Source organism: Cajanus cajan, chromosome 1 (assembly GCF_000230855.2).
Source record: "Cajanus cajan strain Asha chromosome 1, NIPB_CcT2T_4, whole genome shotgun sequence".
NCBI lineage: Eukaryota > Viridiplantae > Streptophyta > Magnoliopsida > Fabales > Fabaceae > Cajanus > Cajanus cajan.
This window is the reverse complement of record NC_138517.1, coordinates 12,247,315-12,267,282: the sequence shown is the minus strand read 5'-3', so window position 1 is coordinate 12,267,282 and position 19,968 is coordinate 12,247,315. Positions and strand designations below refer to the sequence as shown.

General features: G+C 44.9%; 4 protein-coding genes across 4 annotated transcripts; all 4 read right to left on the bottom strand.

Annotated features, from left to right (window-relative positions):
• Positions 1–2,060: 2,060 nt before the first annotated feature.
• LOC145958887 (uncharacterized) lies at positions 2,061–12,054 on the bottom strand. The gene is made up of 3 exons (XM_083076439.1): positions 11,872–12,054; positions 2,351–2,455; positions 2,061–2,240 (listed from the first exon to the last, which is right to left on the bottom strand). The coding sequence occupies exons 1-3, from the start codon at positions 12,052–12,054 to the stop codon at positions 2,061–2,063; spliced, it is 468 nt and encodes a 155-aa protein (XP_082932565.1).
• Positions 12,055–12,180: 126 nt separating this feature from the next.
• On the bottom strand, positions 12,181–13,064 carry LOC145958853 (uncharacterized). Its single transcript, XM_083076406.1, has 3 exons — positions 12,945–13,064; positions 12,502–12,884; positions 12,181–12,382 (listed from the first exon to the last, which is right to left on the bottom strand). The coding sequence occupies exons 1-3, from the start codon at positions 13,062–13,064 to the stop codon at positions 12,181–12,183; spliced, it is 705 nt and encodes a 234-aa protein (XP_082932532.1).
• Positions 13,065–17,895: 4,831 nt separating this feature from the next.
• LOC145958815 (uncharacterized) lies at positions 17,896–18,587 on the bottom strand. The gene is made up of 3 exons (XM_083076369.1): positions 18,412–18,587; positions 18,186–18,309; positions 17,896–18,075 (listed from the first exon to the last, which is right to left on the bottom strand). The coding sequence occupies exons 1-3, from the start codon at positions 18,585–18,587 to the stop codon at positions 17,896–17,898; spliced, it is 480 nt and encodes a 159-aa protein (XP_082932495.1).
• A 126-nt stretch (positions 18,588–18,713) lies between these two features.
• LOC145958789 (uncharacterized) lies at positions 18,714–19,391 on the bottom strand. Its single transcript, XM_083076341.1, has one exon. The coding sequence runs from the start codon at positions 19,389–19,391 to the stop codon at positions 18,714–18,716; it is 678 nt and encodes a 225-aa protein (XP_082932467.1).
• Positions 19,392–19,968: the final 577 nt, after the last annotated feature.

Below are 19,968 nucleotides of genomic sequence, written 5' to 3'. Positions count from 1 at the left end.
TCATCATCTTGATACCAGCACAGAGGAGTCCTACATCTCCTGCCATACAAGGCTTCAAACGACGCCATCCCAATACTAGCATGAAAGCTATTATTGTACATGAACTCAACCAGTGGTAGGACATCCTCCCAGCTTCCCAAGTGGTCTAACACACAAGCCCTCAGCAGATCCTCCAAGGACTGGATTGTCCTCTCTGACTGACCATCCGTCTGCGGATGATAAGAAAAACTCAGCTTCAGCTTCGTGCCTAAGGCTTGATGTAGACTCTGCCAAAATCTGGAAGTGAACCTCGGATCTTTGTCTGAAATAATACTGGAAGGCACCCCGTGCAACCGTACTATTTCCCTCACATACAATTGTGTCAGCTTCAACAAGGACCACTTGATGTTGACAGGCAAGAAATGTGCACACTTGGTCAACCGATCAACAATCACCCAGATAGCATTACTATTCCTAGCAGACCTAGGCAGCCCCACAATGAAGTCCATAGTGATACTATCTCACTTCCATTCCGGAATCTCCATCTACTACATCAACCCACTCGGCTTTTGATGCTCCACCTTCGCCTTCTGACAGGTTAGACAGGCCGTCACATATTCAACTATCTTCCTTTTCATACCAGACCACCAAAAATTCTTCTTGAGGTCTTGGTACATCTTAGTCATACCAGGATGTATGCTAAGTATGCTCTTGTGGCCTTCCTCTAACACAGCTCTCTTCAGCTCAGCATCATGAGGTAGGCAAATTCTGCCCTTGAACCTCAAGATTCCATCTCCGCCCAGCACAAAACCAACAGCCTTCTTAGTACCCAACAAACCAAGAAGCTTCACCAGCTCAACATCTTGCAACTGTTTCTGTCCAACCTGCCTCAAGAACTCACTAGTTATGGTAGTCATCCCACAACTAATGTGATCCTGAGCTAACTCCACACAGAGATTCAAATCTTTGAACTCCTCCACCAGCTCCAGCTCTCTCACCATCATACTAGACATGTGGATGGATTTCCTACTCAGCGCATCTACCACAACATTGGCCTTCCCAGGATGATACATCAACTAGAAGTCATAATCCTTCAGAAACTCCATCCACCACCTCTGCCTCATGTTCAGATCCTTCTGATCAAACAAGTACTTCAGACTCTTGTGATCACTGAAGATGCTAAACTAAGCACCATAAAAGTAATGCCTCCATATCTTCAAGGCAAACACAACCACTGCTAACTCCAAGTCATGAGTGGGATAATTCCTTTCATGGTTCTTCAGTTGCCTTGAAGCATATGCCACCACTTTCTTGGTTTGCATCAGCACACACCCCAAACCCTGGTGAGAGGCATCACAGTACACATCAAATGGTTCACCAGAATCGGGCAACACCAGCACAGCAGAAGTAGCCAACCTCCACTTCAGCTCATCAAAACTCCGCTCACAGGCATCAGTCCAAATGAACGGCTGCTCCTTCCTTGTCAACTGGGTCAGAGGCGCTACTATCTTGGAGAATCCTTCAACAAACCTTCGATAGTAACCTGCTAGACCCACAAAATTCTGAATATCAGTGACAGTTCTTGGACGCTCCCACTGCAACATCGACTCCACCTTAGCTGGATCAACAACAATTCCCTCAGCTGAAATCACATGTCCCAAGAACTTCACCTCATCCAACCAGAACACAGTTTGAAAGTTTAGCGTACACCTGCTTCGCCTTCAAAATCTCCAACACCAACCTCAAGTACTCACCATGCTCCTCCGGGGTTCTTGAATAAATCAGGATTTCATCATTGAACACCACCACAAATTTATCCAAGAAGGGCCAGAAGATCCTGTTCATGTAATCCATGAACACTACCGGGGCTTTGGTCACACCAAACGACACACAACATACTCATGGTGACCATACCTAGTCCTGAAAGCAGTCTTTGGTATGTCACCTTCCTTCACCCTGATTTGGTGATAACCTGACCTCAAGTCAATCTTAGAAAACATCGATGCTCCCTTCAATTGATCCATTAAGTCATCTATCCGGGGAAGTGGATATTTGTTCTTAATGGTCAGCTTGTTCAACTGCTAGTAATCAACACACAGTCGACTACTTCCATCTTTCTTCTTCATCGACAGCACGAGAGCACCCCACGGTGAAACACTTGGCCGCACCAACTTCTTCTCCAACAGGTCCTCCAACTGACCTTTCAGCTCAACCAACTCAGCTGGGGCCATCCTATAGAGAGCCACCGACACTAGCCGGCGCTTGGAACCAAGTCAATGCTAAACTCCATCTCCCTAACAGGAAGCAACCTAGGCACCTCATTAGGGAACACCTCAGCAAAATCCCTCACCACATCAATCTCAGCAATGACCCTCTCGGTCTCCACACTTATGGTAGCAAGGAGAAGACAGCACTCTGCCCCATCTCTCAATAATGATTCAACTTGAACAACTGAAATCAACAGCTCTTCCTCCTCCTGAGGAAAGATCAACCGCCTATTGGCACAATCTATAAGAATGCAATTGGCAGATGTCGCCACCGGCCCGAAATGGGCTTTCGGCATTCGCGAAGGATGGTTGGACTCTTTTATTTGTTTAAAAATATGGATTGCTAGAATGACTTATTCTCAAACTGAGACCTTGTCAAACGAGCAATTTTATTAAAAGGCTCACCAATCCATGTTAATCCCAAGCGGGACCCTCCATGGATTAGCGGTTTTCATAAAAAGGAAGGGTTCATGGAGTCGCCACCAATGTTTTACTCAAAACATTGGAAAAAGAAGTTTAAGGCAATCGATTCAAAAATCGACTTCGGCCATGACAACCAGAGTCGGGTAAGGGAGTCGGTTACGCGTGGGGAAGGTGTTAGCACCCCACAGCGCCCCTTTCGGGTTCCCTATGACAGATTATTTCTAAAAATAATAGTGCAAAATTACTAAATTACCCCTATTTATTCTAAGCAATTATAAATTAACTATCTACATGATGACAGTTTAAATATGTACACACAGAAAGCGGTAAAAGAAGGGATTTTAAGAGATAAACCTTTGAAGCGTGCTTTCTTATATATCTTGACAGAAATTGGGAAGCGTTTTGGCGTTCCCTCCCTCTACAAGACCGCTCGCTCCCTCCTATAAAATTTTAACTATGGAAATCCGGAGGATTTCCCTTCGACTAGGTTCGAGACTCAAGCAAATGGCTCGTGACTCAAGAACTTCGTCGGATCAACTCTCCGAGTGATTTCTAGGCAGAGCACTGCTAAAAAAAAAACCCAGAATACTCAAGAAGAGGGTTAAAACTCCGTGAAAAAGTGTAGAATGACGTCCAATTGACGTCATATTTATAGGGATGAGGCGCAATACGGCCTCTGGGGGTCAATACGGTCCGTATTGAAGTTTTGAACTACAATACGGCCGTATTGAATTCAGTACGGCCGTATTGAAGTTTAAAAAACCTCAATACGGCCGTATTGAGTTCAGTGCAGCCGTATTGAAGTTCAGTGCAGCCGTATTGAGTTCAGTGCAGCCGTATTGAAGTTCAGAAACTTCAATACGGCCGTATTGAGTTCAGTGCGGCCGTATTGTAGTTTAAAATGTTCAATACGGCCGTACTGAACTTTTGGGAGGCCGTATTGGGCTTCATTCCCTCCACTTTCTTATTTTTTTGCTACTCTAAGACCTCTAAACCTACAGATTGTCATCCTAGGGTCTTCCAGGGTCTTCCAGGAGTCCTTCCGGCTGACTTTCCTTTGGTCTTCGAGAGTCTTCAAGCTTTATTTCCGACCCGGACAATTTTAGGGGTCTACAGCTGCCCCCCCTTTACTTAGTCGGACGGCCTTTTGGTGTACCGGCTGACAAGTAAAGGAGTTGACCCAATTGTCCGGGTGATGTGCCAACCTTCTGACTTGTAGCGTCTTCTGGTGGAAAATTGTTGAGTAGCCTCTCCAGGTTGTTGCATACCTCGGCGCTTCTGACAACCTCGGTAGCTAAATTTACCCTCTCCAGGGTCAACTTCACTCGACGCCCGAGCCGGAAGTTGAACACCAACGTGCCTCTGACGACGCTGATGGTTGAGTACTGTCTCTCCAGACCTTGAGTACCGTCTCTCCAGACTCTGAGTACCGTCTCTCCAGACTCTGAGTACCGTCTCTCCAGACTTTGAGTACCGTCTCTCCAGACTCTGAGTACCGTCTCTCCAGACTTTGAGTACCGTCTCTCCAGACTTTGAGTACCGTCTCTCCAGACTTTGAGTACCGTCTCTCCAGACTTTGAGTACCGTCTCTCCAGACTTTGAGTATCGTCTCTCCAGACTCTGAGTACCGTCTCTCCAGACTTTGAGTACCGTCTCTCCAGACTTTGAGTATCGTCTCTCCAGACTTTGCTTCGGTTGTCTTTGACGACCTAGGCAACTGAGTTTGCCCTCTCCAGGGTCTGCGTCCGTGTCTTCTGATCACTTCGGCAATGCGAGTTTACCCTCTCCAGGGATCTGAGATGATTTTTTGTCTCAACAGTCCACTATGCTGCTTCGATGGTTTTTTCTGATTTTGTGCCACTGAGGGCTGGATAACGCAGGGATCCGTCTAGGGGATGTGCAATCATTCATAGGTTCTTGTGCTCCAACTTGCATTTGCATAGTTGGTACCCATGGGGAATTTCTGACTCCTTGGGGTGTAGACACAGATGCTCTTCTTGAATTGAGCGATGCCTTATGTTTGGCTGACGTCCTTTGACGTTGGTGGAGTATCCCGGTTATCCTTATTCGGGTGTCTCTCTTTGATTTTCTGATTTTGTAGCCTCTGTGTAGGCTATTATCCACTGGGGGATTCTGGATGTTGATTTTGATTTTGTCTCCACAGTCCACGATGCTGCTTTGACGATTGTTTTTTATTTTTGTGCCACTGAGGGCTGGATAACGCAGGGATCCGTCTAGGGGATGTGCAGTTACTCATAGGTTCTTGTGTCCCAACTTTCCTTTGCATAGTTGGTGCCCATTGAGGAATTTCTGTTTTCCTGGGGTGTAGACACGAAGATGCTCTTTCTGAGATGAGCGGTGCCTTATGATTGGCTGACGTCCTTTCGACGATGGTGGAGTATCCCGGTTATCCTTATTCGGGTGACTCTTTTTGTTTTTCTGATTTTGTAGCCTCTGTGTAGGCTATTATCCACTGGGGGATTCTGGATGTTGATTTTGATTTTGTCTCCACAGTCCACGATGCTGCTTTGACGATTGTTTTTGATTTTTGTGCCACTGAGGGCTGGATAACGCAGGGATCCGTCTAGGGGATGTGCAGTTACTCATAGGTTCTTGTGTCCCAACTTTCCTTTGCATAGTTGGTGCCCATTGAGGAATTTCTGTTTCCCTGGGGTGTAGACACGAAGATGCTCTTTCTGAGATGAGCGGTGCCTTATGATTGGCTGACGTCCTTTCGACGATGGTGGAGTATCCCGGTTATCCTTATTCGGGTGACTCTTTTTGTTTTTCTGGTTTTGTTGCCTCTACGTAGGCTGTTATCCACTAGGGGATTCTGTCGTTCAATTCTTGACTGGCCTCTTCTGTTAGGCAAATCATCTTGATGTTCGGTGTTTGGCTGGATGCCGAATTCCGCTTGGGGAATATATATATATATTTTTTTATTTTTCTCCTTTTGTAGGGGTGCCTCTTGAGTAGGCGACTGGGGATTTGGGGATCTTATGTATCCCAGAGTATTATTTAGGAAGCCTCTGCAGGCTTAGCCTTACTCAGCGCTTGAGTCAGAGAGCTATCTTCCACTGAGGAAGTTTCAAGTCCTTTGACTGAATATTTTGCTTGGATGATCGCGCTTCCATTGGGGATTTTGACGATCTTGCTTTGATAGCTCTCGCTGGGGATTTGTTCCATGAGCTTAAGCTGAGGTTTCTCTGGGAGTATTATTTCTGCGAGCCTCTCCAGGCTCAGTTATTCTGAGAGAGAGTATTATTTCGGCAAGCCTCTCCAAGCTCGATTATTCTGAGAGAGTATTATTTCGGCGAGCCTCTCCAGGCTCAGTTATTCTGATGAGGGAGTATTATTTCGGCGAGCCTCTCCAGGCTCAGTTATTCTGAAGGAGTATTATTTCGGCAAGCCTCTCCAGGCTCAGTTATTCTGTGAGAGAGTATTATTTCGGCAAGCCTCTCCAGGCTCAATTATTTTGTAGGAGTATTATTTCGGCAAGCCTCTCCAGGCTCAATTATTCTGTGGGAGTATTATTTCGACAAGCCTCTCCAGGCTCAGTTATTCTGTATGAGTATTATTTCGGCAAGCCTCTCCAGGCTCAGTTATTCTGTACGATGAGTTGCTTTTCTTGTTCAGCCCAAGAATGCAAGCTGAGATGTCTTTTGGAGAGTATTATTTTGGCAAGCCTCTCCAGGCTTAGTTATTCTGTATAATTTGTTGGATTTTCTGTATTTTGCCTTTTTGTTGATTTTGGCTTTTTCTGTGTTTTTGCCTTTTTTGTTGATTTTGGCTTTTTTTGTGTTTTTGTCTTTTTTGTTGATTTCGGCTTTTTCTGTATTTTTTGTTGATTTTGGCTTTTTCTGTATTTTTGCCTTTTTTGTTGGTTTTGGCTTTTTCTGTACAGAAATGTCTCTGAGGAGTATTATTTTGGCAAGCCTCTTCAGGCTCAGTTATTCTGAGAGAGTATTATTTCGGCGAGCCTCTCCAGGCTCAATTATTCTGAGAGAGTATTATATCGGCGAGCCTCTCCAGGCTCAGTTATTCTGAGAGAGTATTATTTCGGCAAGCCTCTCCAGGCTCAATTATTCTGTACGTTTTATTGATTTTCTGCATTTTGTTTGCTGCTGTCATACACAAGAAATTTTTCTATTTTTTCTATTTTATGCGACTGCCTCATGATGAGGTCTTTGAATGTGCAATTAATGTGCGTGATGCACAAAATGCAAGTTTAATTATTTTATTAATTTGTTTTTTTTTTTTTTTTTTTTTTGGAAAAAATGAATGGCTCCCCCTATCCTCTTCTTCTTGGAGGAATTTTGTCATCGACGTGAGGGAGGATTTCTGTTATTGCCAATACGACTGTTATTCATTTCAGTATGCCCGTATTGAAATGAAAATTTGTTCATAACCCTAATTTTGGTACGGACGTACTGAACATGATACGGGCGTATTGTTTTTCTGAAGTTTATATTTTTTTGTTTTTTTCAATAAACAGAGAATAAGTGATCTTCCATTACACCTATCATCTGTATGCATGTATGCGGTATGATGCACCTAATTCTATTTGATTCATTTTTCAAAAGAATTAACCGATGCGTTTCTCTATTTGAATTTTGCCAAGACGGGCTGTGCGATGCCGATTTCTGTAGCCGAGGAATGATGCGTATTTGATTTTGGTGTCATCAACCAAATGATTTTCCTTTCCTTTAGAAGATGTGTCAACCCTCCTATTGACTACTATGTCTCCATGTTTCCACTAGATTATTCAAAAATCGTTTGGGACAAGAAAGAAAAGAAGGAAAGGATATTTTTTTCGAAAGTTTATGTTTTAGAGGGGATTATTTATTTTTTGAAAAATGGATTTTGTAAGAATGGCTTGGCCAATGGTAGGCTTAAGTGTTTAGGCTTGTTTGATTAAACACTTATGAAGTTAAGCACGTCTTGGTTATTAACGTTTGTGATTTGATAACTTGGATAGCTTTTCTTGAGCCCCTTTGTTGAATTCAGTTGGTGGTACCATCATGGATTTATTCTGTTTTTCGATTGCCCTAACTTTTGCCTAAAACACCCATTTGTGGAGTTTTAGCGGGCTTTTGTTTTTGTTCATTATTTTGTAACCCTAATTTTTGCCTAGGTCACCCTTTTGTGGGATTCCTAGCGGGTCTTTTGCTCTTATTTTTGCGCAGTCCCCTTTTTGGGTTTCCTGCCGAGCTTTTTGTTTTTTAGGATTTTTGTCCTGAATGGATTTCTTTTTATCCATGACGGCACTTATTGAGGCCAAGGAAAGGTGCTCCAAGTTGTCACACACTTCCACATAAAAAAAGATGCGGGTTTATTTTATTAAGACGATTTTAACCTCATTTATGTTTATTCAAACAGGGTTAAATAATGCGGTCTAGAATTTTATTGTAAGCAAGAAAAGAAGCAATAAGAAATAATGAAGAATGATTTTATTATAATCATAGTGGAAACATGTGCCCTATCGAGGCTCGGGGGTCGGGCTGTCCCCGAGTAGTAATCTCTAATAGTCATCAGGTTTACACATCCCTATCGGAAGGAGGAGAGCACTTGATGACGACGACCGGCCTTGATGCTTGTGAACCGGCCTTCCTAAAGATCTGGCTTAAAGAACGTCGAGAAGGATCTTGATTCCTCTTCGTTCTTTGATCTTTAACAGGGTTGTATCCTAACCCTTGTTTCCCCGGATTATCCTTGATGATGGGTAGCTCCGGAATTCCTTGGGAGTCCTTGCCAAGTCCTTGTCCCGGCAAGTATCCATTCTTGGTGAGCATATGGGCTACCTTCTTCATTTCTCGGGGAAATGTCTCAACATTGGCGATCTCCAATGCTTGGAAGGCGGTTTCTAAAGCTTCCTCTGCTGCATCCACATAAGGTATGTTGGATGGCTTGCTGATGAGTATGTCATCTTCAGCTTGTACAGTCACCAGTTTGTCACCCACTATGAACTTGACTTTCTGGTGGAGCGTAGAGGGTACAGCTTTCGCATCATGAATCCAAGGTCGGCCAAGGAGACAGCTGTATGCCGGAGTAATGTCCATCACTTGAAATTCGACGTTGAAGATAGTGGGTCCAATTTGGATTGGAAGATTGATTTCTCCCACCACTTCTCTTTTAGAACCGTCGAAAGCTCGAACGATCATGTTGCTCGGGCGCATTTGGGATTCCCTTGATTGCCACTTGCTCGAGCGTTCTTTTTGGCATTACGTTCAAGGAAGATCCATTATTTACCAAGACTTTAGCGATGTGGTATTCCTTGCACTTTACAGAGATGTGCAAGGGCTTGTTGTGGTTCGGTCCCTCAGCGGGGACTTCTTCATCGGTGAAAGTGAGGTGATCATTAGCCGTGATGTGACTAACAATCCCCTCAAACTTGTCTTGGAAGATAGTGTGCGACACGTATGCTTCGTTCAAGACTTTCAACAGAGCTTGTCGATGCGGTTCGGAGCTTAGGATCAACGACAATAGGGTAATCTTTGCGGGCGTCCTATGAAGTTGATCCACGATGGAGTACTCGCTCTGTCGGATATACTTTAACAGCTTATCTGTCTCCTCCTCGGATTCTTTGTTTTCCTCGGTTTTCTCTTCTTTTTCTTTCCCTTTATTCTTGGGAGCTTTATCATGAAGATCTTCGGGAGTGTAGTTCCTGCCACTCCTAGTTATGCCCCCAAGTCCAGCGATGTTAGAGATATCGCTGTCGGCAGAAGAATGGATGTCGTATATCCATGGCACAGCCTTATTTGATTTGTAGGGAAAAGGTCTTGGAGCAGTGATCCTTAACGGTGTCGGACCTTCCCCTTTATTCGTCTTGATTACCAACAACGGAGTTGATGTGCGTTCACTTGGCGCGGTTGTTGGCTTACACTTAATAACAAATGGCGTGCGATCCATTCTGAACATACGCATCGATTGATCCTTTCTTTTTATTAATGTTTTTTAATGAATTACTAGGAGGGATGTATGAAATGCAAATCTAGATCCCTCCATGATCTTTGATAAGAATGCATGATATGAGATGATGACGTTGAATATGCATGCATTGTGTTTATTCAACTAAGCATTATCATGTTTTTAGGATGTCCCTAAGATGATGCATGATATTGCTTGGTTTGGATAAATAATATTTTTCTTTATTTTTCTTTTGGGTATTTTTTGGGTGAAAAGGGAAACTACCTATATGAATGTGATGAAAGTAGATGTTAACACCATATAATGGAAGATTCTTATTCCTATTTATTCTTATTTTTTTTAAAAGAATAGGAATGTTGTATGTTTAAAGAAATGCAATGTATGCTCAAACAATGTCACATAAACAATGCACAAACAATTCACTCATCCACGAACAGTCACGAGCGAATCACGAGGTAGGGGTATCCTGCAGAAAAGTGCATATTCAAGGTGGTTCTAACTGTTCTCACCGGTCTGAGGCCCCCAAGGTGCCCCCATTATAGGGACCCAATTCCTCTCGTCGTAAGCCGATGGAAAGCTCCAACGCACTGTCGGACTCGAGTTCATGGTTATCACCTTGAGTGATGCTTTCCGACAACGGTCTACGGGCACCTATAGACCCATTCGACAACCGGCCGTACTAACATCCACTCCCTATGGCTTACCACTCATGCCCCCGGGTATAGAGGGAACTGTTGTGTGCAAAGGTTTGTGTGCAATTTATATTTCAAACAATTGCAGAAAATTAAACAAACAACGGTTATTAAAGCCAAATAAATAAAGCATGTTATCATACAAACAAGGGGTAATAAAGTAATTTTAACTATTATTTGTTAAAAATAATCTGTCACTAAATGGGACTGACTCTCGAGGCTTCCCCAGCGGAGTCGCCATCTGTCGCCACCGGCCCGAAACGGGCTTTCGGCATTCGCGAAGGATGGTTGGACTCTTTTATTTGTTTAAAAATATGGATTGCTAGAATGACTTATTCTCAAACTGAGACCTTGTCAAACGAGCAATTTTATTAAAAGGCTCACCAATCCATGTTAATCCCAAGCGGGACCCTCCATGGATTAGCGGTTTTCATAAAAAGGAAGGGTTCATGGAGTCGCCACCAATGTTTTACTCAAAACATTGGAAAAAGAAGTTTAAGGCAATCGATTCAAAAATCGACTTCGGCCATGACAACCAGAGTCGGGTAAGGGAGTCGGTTACGCGTGGGGAAGGTGTTAGCACCCCACAGCGCCCCTTTCGGGTTCCCTATGACAGATTATTTCTAAAAATAATAGTGCGAAATTACTAAATTACCCCTATTTATTCTAAGCAATTATAAATTAACTATCTACATGATGATAGTTTAAATATGTACACACAGAAAGCGGTAAAAGAAGGGACTTTAAAGAGATAAACCTTTGAAGCGTGCTTTCTTATATATCTTGACAGAAATTGGGAAGCGTTTTGGCGTTCCCTCCCTCTACAAGACCGCTCGCTCCCTCCTATAAAATTTTAACTATGGAAATCCGGAGGATTTCCCTTCGACTAGGTTCGAGACTCAAGCAAATGGCTCGTGACTCAAGAACTTCGTCGGATCAACTCTTCGAGTGATTTCTAGGCAGAGCACTGCTCAAAAAAAAACCCAGAATACTCAAGAAGAGGGTTAAAACTCCGTGAAAAAGTGTAGAATGACGTCCAATTGACGTCATATTTATAGGGATGAGGCGCAATACGGCCTCTAGGGGTCAATACGGTCCGTATTGAAGTTTTGAACTACAATACGGCCGTATTGAATTCAGTACGGCCGTATTGAAGTTCAAAAAACCTCAATACGGCCGTATTGAGTTCAGTGCAGCCGTATTGAAGTTCAGTGCAGCCGTATTGAGTTCAGTGCAGCCGTATTGAAGTTCAGAAACTTCAATACGGCCGTATTGAGTTCAGTGCGGCCGTATTGTAGTTTAAAATGTTCAATACGGCCGTACTGAACTTTTGGGAGGCCGTATTGGGCTTCATTCCCTCCACTTTCTTATTTTTTTGCTACTCTAAGACCTCTAAACCTACAGATTGTCATCCTAGGGTCTTCTAGGGTCTTCCAGGAGTCCTTCCGGTTGACTTTCCTTTGGTCTTCGAGAGTCTTCAAGCTTTATTTCCGACCCGGACAATTTTAGGGGTCTACAGCAGACAACTAATCCATCCCTAAGATTATGTCAATATCCACCAAAGGTAAACAGATCAAGCTCACCTTGTACCTCTTCTCATTCACAATAATAGGACAACTAGCACAAAGCTTAGAAGCAACCACCGAAGTAGAAGAGGGCGTCGACACTAGTAGTCTAAACCCCAAATCACACACCGGCACACCCAACATAGCAGCACAAGCATAAGAAATAAAGGAGTGAGAAGCTCTAGAATCAAAAAGAATCATCACATCCTTACTAGCAGCTTTACCCTTCCCCTTCACAAGATCAGAAAAAGTTGAAGCCTCAGCCCTAGTCAAAGCAAACACTCTCCCAGCAGTAGTGGGTCTATCACCCCTCTAAGCATCACCCCTCTAAGCACCACTCCTCTGAGCATCCCTCTCCGGTTTGTTTCCGGCGGGACAGTTGGTCGACTCATGACCCATCTGATGGAACCTGAAAGATCGGCTCTCCGTGTGTGGATAATCCCTGACAAAATGGGGTCCAGCACACCTGTAACATCTAAGAGTGGCACCTTCATCCTGTCTCCCTCCACTGGCAGCATCAGCAGGTTTCCTAATGACAGGACCCCTTGCTGTGGTTGGGGCCTATCATATGGCTTCCTCTAATTTCTTCCTCTCTTGGACCTAGCTGGTCCCTCAACAGTCTTAGTCACATGGTTGCCACCTTCTAACCACTCAACCACCTTAGCCTTCTCCACCAAGGCCGGAAACTCAGTGATGGCCATAGGCACCACCACCCTCTTTAGCTCTTGTCTCAAACCCTCAGCAAATTGCCTGCATTTCCAGGCCTCAGATATAGCTTGCGAATAGAAATAAGCCAGGTGCTCGAATCTCATCGCATACTCCAACACAGACAGCCCACCCTGGTGCAACTGTATGAATTCAGCCTGCTTGGCGTGCCTCACGCTCTCTGGGAAGTATTTCTCCAGGAACACCCTCTTGAAGGATTCCCAATCATCAACCACTCTTCTAGTAGTCATCATGTGATGGGTACCTCTCCACCAATGCTCAGCCTCCCCAACCAGCATGTAAATAGCATATGCCAACCTCTTCTCCTAAGAACATCCCAACATAGTGAAGATCTTCTCCAGCTCAGAAATCCAATGGTCAGCTACCTCTGGGTCTGCATCTCCCTTGAAATGTGGAGGATGGCATTTCTGGAACTCAGCTAGATCCTGGCTCTGCTGTGACCCCACGGGCCTTGTTGCTTCAGCTGCAGCTCTATTAGCGTCCATCCTAGCAAAATAAGCATTTTGCTGCTGCATAGCCATAACCATCATCTCCATGGCATGGGCTATCTGCTCATTGGTTCTAGTCATTATCTACAAAAGTAACAGCACCTTCAGTATATAATAACTAAACCAAAAAACAATCAACAGCACATTAATCAACAAAGAAATCAGCACAGCACAGAGTTCAGCACAACAAAAGCCTAAAGGAACCACCCCCAAAGAGTTTCCACTAGACTCGAACTGCTCTGATACCACTAAAGTGTAACGACCTGGCTGGTCACTACACACAGCACAGCACCACACAGCACCACACAGAAAAGAGAAAGTATATATATATAAGCAACTAAAATATATACACAAGGTCTAATTTGGGGCTAAGAAATCAGAGTAAACAAAATACATCCAGCAATGCTACAAAAGTAGCTAAAACAACAAAACATCAAATGAATAGCTCCATATGCCAGCTGCAGACCTGCCTAGACACCAACCTATCCCTGCTCTGCTCCCATACAACTATGATCATCGCTGTCCAATCCACATGGAAATAATAAAGGCTAAGCTAGTGAAAAGAATCAATCACATATATATAATTACATGAATGGTAAACAGCTACAGCTATCAGTACATCATCAGCATACAACTCATCAAATATACAGCATAAACAGTAGTAAACACACAATGCATCGTCACGCATGTCAGCTAGAAGTGGTCACTTGTAAGCGGTATAACTCGACCTGGCCCCTATACCGTGGTCGCTTTGTACACGAGTGCCTCGACCTTGCCCACACATGGGACCAATAAGAACTTAGAGGAGAACAGAAAGTTACGAATCCAAGGGACAGCTTTCTAGGGAGGGTTTTCAACAAATTGGGCTCTAAGAGCACCACACCCACTCAATCCACACAATGAGATGAGGAAATTTCGAAAACATCTCCTCTAGTCTTAGTGATCAACAGCTCAGCCTTACGACCTATAATAGCTCAGCCTTACGACCTACAACAGCTCAGCCTTACGACCTACAACAGCTTAGCCTTACAGCCTACAATAGCTCAGCCTTACTGCCTACAACAACTCAGCCTTACGACCTACAATAGGTCAGCCTTATGGCCTACAACAGCTTAGCCTTACAGCCTACAACAGTTCAGCATTTATCAACATCTATTAGCAAATTTCAGCATAATTCAACATATATCAGCGTATAAGTACACCTCACATCCGCGCCCGGCACACTCATGGTCGCGCTCGGCATGGCACAACCAGAGAGCACCAGGGGCTAGCATGCCCGGCGCAATTCCAATTGTGCCTAGCGCAAACCCAGGCAGAGACTCTAAGGAGTCTCACGCGCCTGGCGTGCCCTAACCCACACCCGGTGCAGAGAAGGCAAAGACCTCCCAAGGTCTCGCGCTCGGCGCAATATAAATTGTGCCTGGCGCCGCCTTTGGCAAAGACTCCCAAAGAGTCTCCATGCCCAGCGAGACATAGTCACGCCCAGCGCCAAATCAGAAACCAAAATCCTTGTTACTTACTGATATTGCGCCCAGCGCGATCCCAACCACGCCCGGCGTGGGCCATCTAGAGGCGCACACTCTCAAGCTCGCCCCGGCGCTTACATCTTTGCGCCCGGCAGGCTTTCCCAAATGGAGCCCTCTGGTGGTCACACGCCCGGGGCGAAGAACTGCACCCAGCGTGATACTCAGTAGCAACTCACCAAGTTCGAAAATTTCTTCAAAAACCTACATAAACAACCAGAAAACCAACATGAAACCAGCCAAAATACCACATTTTCACCAAACATCTCAAAAACACCATTTTTTTACACATGCAATCACAAACAATGAAAACCCCAAAATTTCGCCCAAAACCCCGAAAACCCCAAAACTCCATTTTCATCAAATCTCAGCCATCAATCCACAACAATTAGCCATCATGTGAGTTTCTAGCTCACTAAAACAAACAACCGACAAGAAAATTCGAGCTTCCCTTACCTCGGTGAAGAATTCCGAGCTCTGGGAAAAAGAAACGGAGAAGAAGATGGAGAAGAGCTTGAACAGGGAAGAGAAGAAAAGAAACATCCAAACCTCAGCAAGTCCAAACTCTAAGAATCAGCACCTTCACACCCAAGAATCCAGAGAAAAACGGGACCAAGGCAAACAAGGAAAGAAAAAGAGTGAGTATGAGAGTGAAAGAGAGTTAAGAGTGAGTTGAGGGAAGAAAAGGAAAGAAGAGGGTCTTACAACCCCCCCAACAATAAGAGTTTTCATCCCCGAAAACAGACTTACTTGAGAATAGGAACGGATACCGCTCCCTGCACTGCTGCTCAACCTCCCAAGTAGCCTCACCAGTAGCTGCATCCCACAACACCTTCACCAGAGCAATGGACTTGCCCCTCAGCTCCTTCAGCTTGTGATCCACTACAACTACCGGCAACTTCTCAAAAGTCAGATTCTCCTTCACCCGCACATCATCCAGCTCCACCACATGACTAGAGTCATGAACATACTTCCTCAGCTGGGATACATGAAATACATCGTGTAGGTTTGAAAGAGACGGTGGCAAGGCCAACCGATAAGCAACCAAACCCACACGCTGTATGATCTAATAGGGACCAACAAACCTCGGTGTCAACTTCCTTGCCTTCAGCACTCTGCCCACACTAGAGGTCGGGGTCACCTTCAGAAACACATGCTCCCCTTCAACAAACTCCAAAGGCTTATGCCTCTTATCAGCATATGATTTCTTCCTACTCTGAGCAGTCTTCATCCTCTCCTAAATCAACTTCACCTTCTCAGTAGTTTGTAGGATTAGCTCCGGTCCAACAACCACTGACTCACCATCTTGATACCAGCATAGAGGAGTCCTACATCTCCTGCCATACAAGGCTTCAAACGGTGCCATCCCAATACTAGCATGAAAGCTATTATTGTACGTGAACTCAACCAGCGGTAGGACATCCTCCCAGCTTCCCAAGTGGTCTAACACACAAGCCCTCAACAGATCCTCCAAGGACTGGATTGTCCTCTCTGACTGACCATCCATTTGCGGATGATAAGCAGAACTCAGCTTCAGCTTCATGCCTAAGGCTTGATGTAGACTCTGCCAAAATCTGGAAGTGAACCTCGGATCTCTGTCTGAAATAATACTGGAAGGCACCCCGTGCAACTGTACTATTTCCCTCACATACAATTGTGTCAGCTTCTCCAAGGATCACTTGATGTTGACAGGCAAGAAATGTGCACACTTGGTCAACCGATCAACAATCACCCAGATAGCATTACTATTCCTAGCAGACCTAGGCAGCCCCACAATGAAGTCCATAGTGATACTATCCCACTTCCATTCCGGAATCTCCATCTACTGCATCAACCCACTCAGCTTCTGATGCTCCACCTTCGCCTTCTGACAGGTCAGACAGGCCGCCACATATTCAACTATCTCCCTCTTCATACCAGACCACCAAAAATTCTTCTTGAGGTTTTGGTACATCTTAGTCATACCAGGATGTATGTTAAGTCTGCTCTTGTGGCCTTCCTCTAACACATCTCTCTTCAGCTCAGCATCATGAGGTAGGCAAATTCTGCCCTTGAACCTCAAGATTCCATCTCCGCCCAGCACAAAACCAACAACCTTCTTAATACCCAACAAACCAAGAAGCTTCACCAGCTCAACATCTTGCAACTGTTTCTGTCCAACCTGCCTCAAGAACTCACTAGTTATGGTAGTCATCCCACAACTAATGTGATCTTGAGCTAACTCCAAACAAAGATTCAAATCTTTGAACTCCTCCACCAGCTCCAGCTCTCTCACCATCATACTAGACATGTGGATGGATTTCCTACTCAGCGCATCTGCCACAACATTGGTCTTCCCAGGATGATACATCAACTAGAAGTCATAATCCTTCAGAAACTCCATCCACCGCCTCTGCCTCATGTTCAGCTCCTTCTGATCAAACAAGTACTTCAGACTCTTGTGATCACTGAAGAAGCTAAACTAAGCACCATAAAGGTAATGCCTCCATATCTTCAAGGCAAACACAACCGCTGCTAACTCCAAGTCATGAGTGAGATAATTCCAGCACACACCCCAAACCTTGGTGAGAGGCATCACAGTACACATCAAATGGTTCACCAGAATCGGGCAACACCAGCACAGCAGAAGTAGCCAACCTCCGCTTCAGCTCATCAAAACTCTGCTCACAAGCATCAGTCCAAATGAACGGCTGCTCCTTCCTTGTCAACTGGGTTAGAGGCACTACTATCTTGGAGAATCCTTCAATAAACCTTCGATAGTAACCTGCTAGACCCACAAAACTCTGAATATTAGTGACAGTTCTTGGACGCTCCCACTACAACATCGACTCCACCTTAGCCGGATCAACAGCAATTCCCTCAACTGACATCACATGTCCCAAGAACTTCACCTCATCCAACCAGAACACACAATTTGAAAGCTTAGCGTACAGCTGCTTCGCCTTCAAAATCTCCAGCACCAACCTCAAGTGCTCACCATGCTCTTCCAGGGTTCTTGAATAAATCAGGATGTCATCAATGAACACCACCACAAATTTATCCAAGAAGGGCCAGAAGATCCTGTTCATGTAATCCATGAACACTGCCGGGGCGTTGGTCACACCAAATTGCACCATAACATACTCATGGTGACCATACCTAGTCCTGAAAGCAGTCTTTGGTATGTCACCCTCATTCACCCTGATTTGGTGATAACCTAACCTCAAGTCAATCTTAGAAAACACCGATGCTCCCTTCAATTGATCCATTAAGTCATCTATCCGGGGAAGTGGATATTTGTTCTTAATGGTCAGCTTGTTCAACTGCTAGTAATCAACACACAGTCGACTACTTCCATCTTTCTTCTTCATCGACAGCACGAGAGCACCCCACGGTGAAACACTTGGCCGCACCAACTTCTTCTCCAACAGGTCCTCCAACTGACCTTTCAGCTCAACCAACTCGGCTGGGGCCATCCTATAGAGAGCCACCGACACTAGCCGGCGCTTGGAACCAAGTCAATGCTAAACTCCATCTCCCTAACAGGAAGCAACCCAGGCACCTCATTAGGGAACACCTCAGCAAAATCCCTCACCACATCAATCTCAGCAATGACCCTCTCGGTCTCCACACTCATGGCAGCAAGGAGAAGACAACACTCTGCCCCATCTCTCAACAATGATTCAACTTGAACAACTGAAATTAACAGCTCTTCCTCCTCCTGAGGAAAGATCAACCGCCTATTGGCACAATCTATAAGAATGCGATTAGCAGACAACTAATCCATCCCTAAGATTATGTCAATATCCACCATAGGTAAACAGATCAAGTTCACCTTGTACCTCTTCTCATTCACAGTAATAGGACAACTAGCACACAGCTTAGAAGCAACCACCGAAGTAGAAGCGGGCATCGACACTAGCAGTCTAAACCCCACATCACACACCGGCACACCCAGCATAGCAGCACAAGCATAAGAAATAAAGGAGTGAGAAGCTCTAGAATCAAAAAGAATCATCACATCCTTACCAGCAGCTTTACCCTTCCCCTTCACAAGATCAGAAGAAGTTGAAGCCTCATCCCTAGTCAAAGCAAACACTCTCCCAGCAGTAGTGGGTCTATCACCCCTCTGAGCACCGCCCCTCTAAGCACCACTCCTCTGAGCATCCCTCTCCGATTTGTTTCTGGCGGGACAGTTGGTCGACTCATGACCCATCTGATGGCACCTAAAACATCGGCTCGCCGTGTGTGGATAATCCCTGACAAAATGGGGTCTAGCACACCTATAACATCTGAGAGTGACACCTCCATCCTGTCTCCCTCCTCTGGTAGCATCAGCAGGTTTCCTAATGATAAGACCCCCTTGCTGTGGTTGGGGCCTATCACATGGCTTCCTCTGATTTCCTCCTCTCTTGAACCTAGCTGGTCCCTCAATAGTCTTAGTCACATGGTTGCCACCTTCAAACCGCTCAACCACCTTAGCCTTCTCCACCAAGGCCGGAAACTCAGTGATGGCCATAGGCACCACCACCCTCTTCAGCTCTTGTCTCAAACCCTCAACAAATTTCCTGCATTTCCAGGCCTCAGATATAGCTTGCGAATAGAAACAACCCAGGTGCTCGAATCTCATCGCATACTCCAACACAGACAGCCCACCCTGGTGCAACTGTATGAATTCAGCCTCCTTGGCGTGCCTCACGCTCTCCGGGAAGTATTTCTCCAGGAACACCCTCTTGAAGCACTCCCAATCAACAACCACTCTTCTAGTAGTCAGCATGTGATGGGTACCTCTCCACCAATGCTCAGCCTCCCCAACCAGCATGTAAACAACATATGCCAGCCTCTTCTCCTAAGAACATCCCAACACAGTGAAGATCTTCTCCAGCTCACAAATCTAATGGTCAGCTACCTCTGGGTTTGCATCTCCCTTGAACTGTGGAGGATGGCATTTCTAGAACTCAGCTAGATCCCGGCTCTGCTGTGACCCCACGGGCCTTGTTGCTTTAGCTGCAGCTCTATTAGCGTCCATCCTAGCAACATAAGCATTTCGCTGCTGCATAGCCATAACCATCATCTCCATGGCATGGGCTATCTGCTCATTAGTTCTAGTCATTGTCTACAAAAGTAACAGCACCTTCAGTATATAATAACTAAACCAAAAAACAATCAACAGCACAATAATCAACAAAGAAAGCAGCACAGCACAGAGTTCAGCACAACAAAAGCCTAATGGAACCACCCCCAAAGAGTGTCCACTAGACTCGAACTGCTCTGATATCACTAAAGTGTAACGACCTGGCTGGTCACTACACACAACACAGCACCACACAGCACCAAACAGAAAAGAGAAAGTATATATATATATATAAGCAACTAAAATATATACACAAGGTCTAATT

Bases quoted from the DNA above. Each gene is read 5' to 3' on its own strand.
- LOC145958887 (XM_083076439.1), bottom strand. From the start codon at position 12,054: ATGATTCTTTTTGATTCTAGAGCTTCTCACTCCTTTATTTCTTATGCT. The intron at 2,456-11,871 runs GTGAGCTTGATC...ATCTTTCCTCAG, and splicing joins TGAATGAGAAGAGGTACAAG to GAGGAGGAAGAGCTGTTGAT. The intron at 2,241-2,350 runs GTCATTGCTGAG...CTTGGTTCCAAG, and splicing joins TAAGTGTGGAGACCGAGAGG to CGCCGGCTAGTGTCGGTGGC.
- LOC145958815 (XM_083076369.1), bottom strand. From the start codon at position 18,587: ATGATTCTTTTTGATTCTAGAGCTTCTCACTCCTTTATTTCTTATGCT. The intron at 18,310-18,411 runs GTACAAGGTGAA...TTGTGCCAATAG, and splicing joins ATTACTGTGAATGAGAAGAG to GCGGTTGATCTTTCCTCAGG. The intron at 18,076-18,185 runs GTCATTGCTGAG...CTTGGTTCCAAG, and splicing joins TGAGTGTGGAGACCGAGAGG to CGCCGGCTAGTGTCGGTGGC.
- LOC145958789 (XM_083076341.1), bottom strand. From the start codon at position 19,391: ATGCTGGTTGGGGAGGCTGAGCATTGGTGGAGAGGTACCCATCACATG.
- LOC145958853 (XM_083076406.1), bottom strand. From the start codon at position 13,064: ATGGACGCTAATAGAGCTGCAGCTGAAGCAACAAGGCCCGTGGGGTCA. The intron at 12,885-12,944 runs GTAGCTGACCAT...GGATGTTCTTAG, and splicing joins AGGGAGATGCAGACCCAGAG to GAGAAGAGGTTGGCATATGC. The intron at 12,383-12,501 runs GTTAGAAGGTGG...TCCTGTCATTAG, and splicing joins AAGGCTAAGGTGGTTGAGTG to GAAACCTGCTGATGCTGCCA.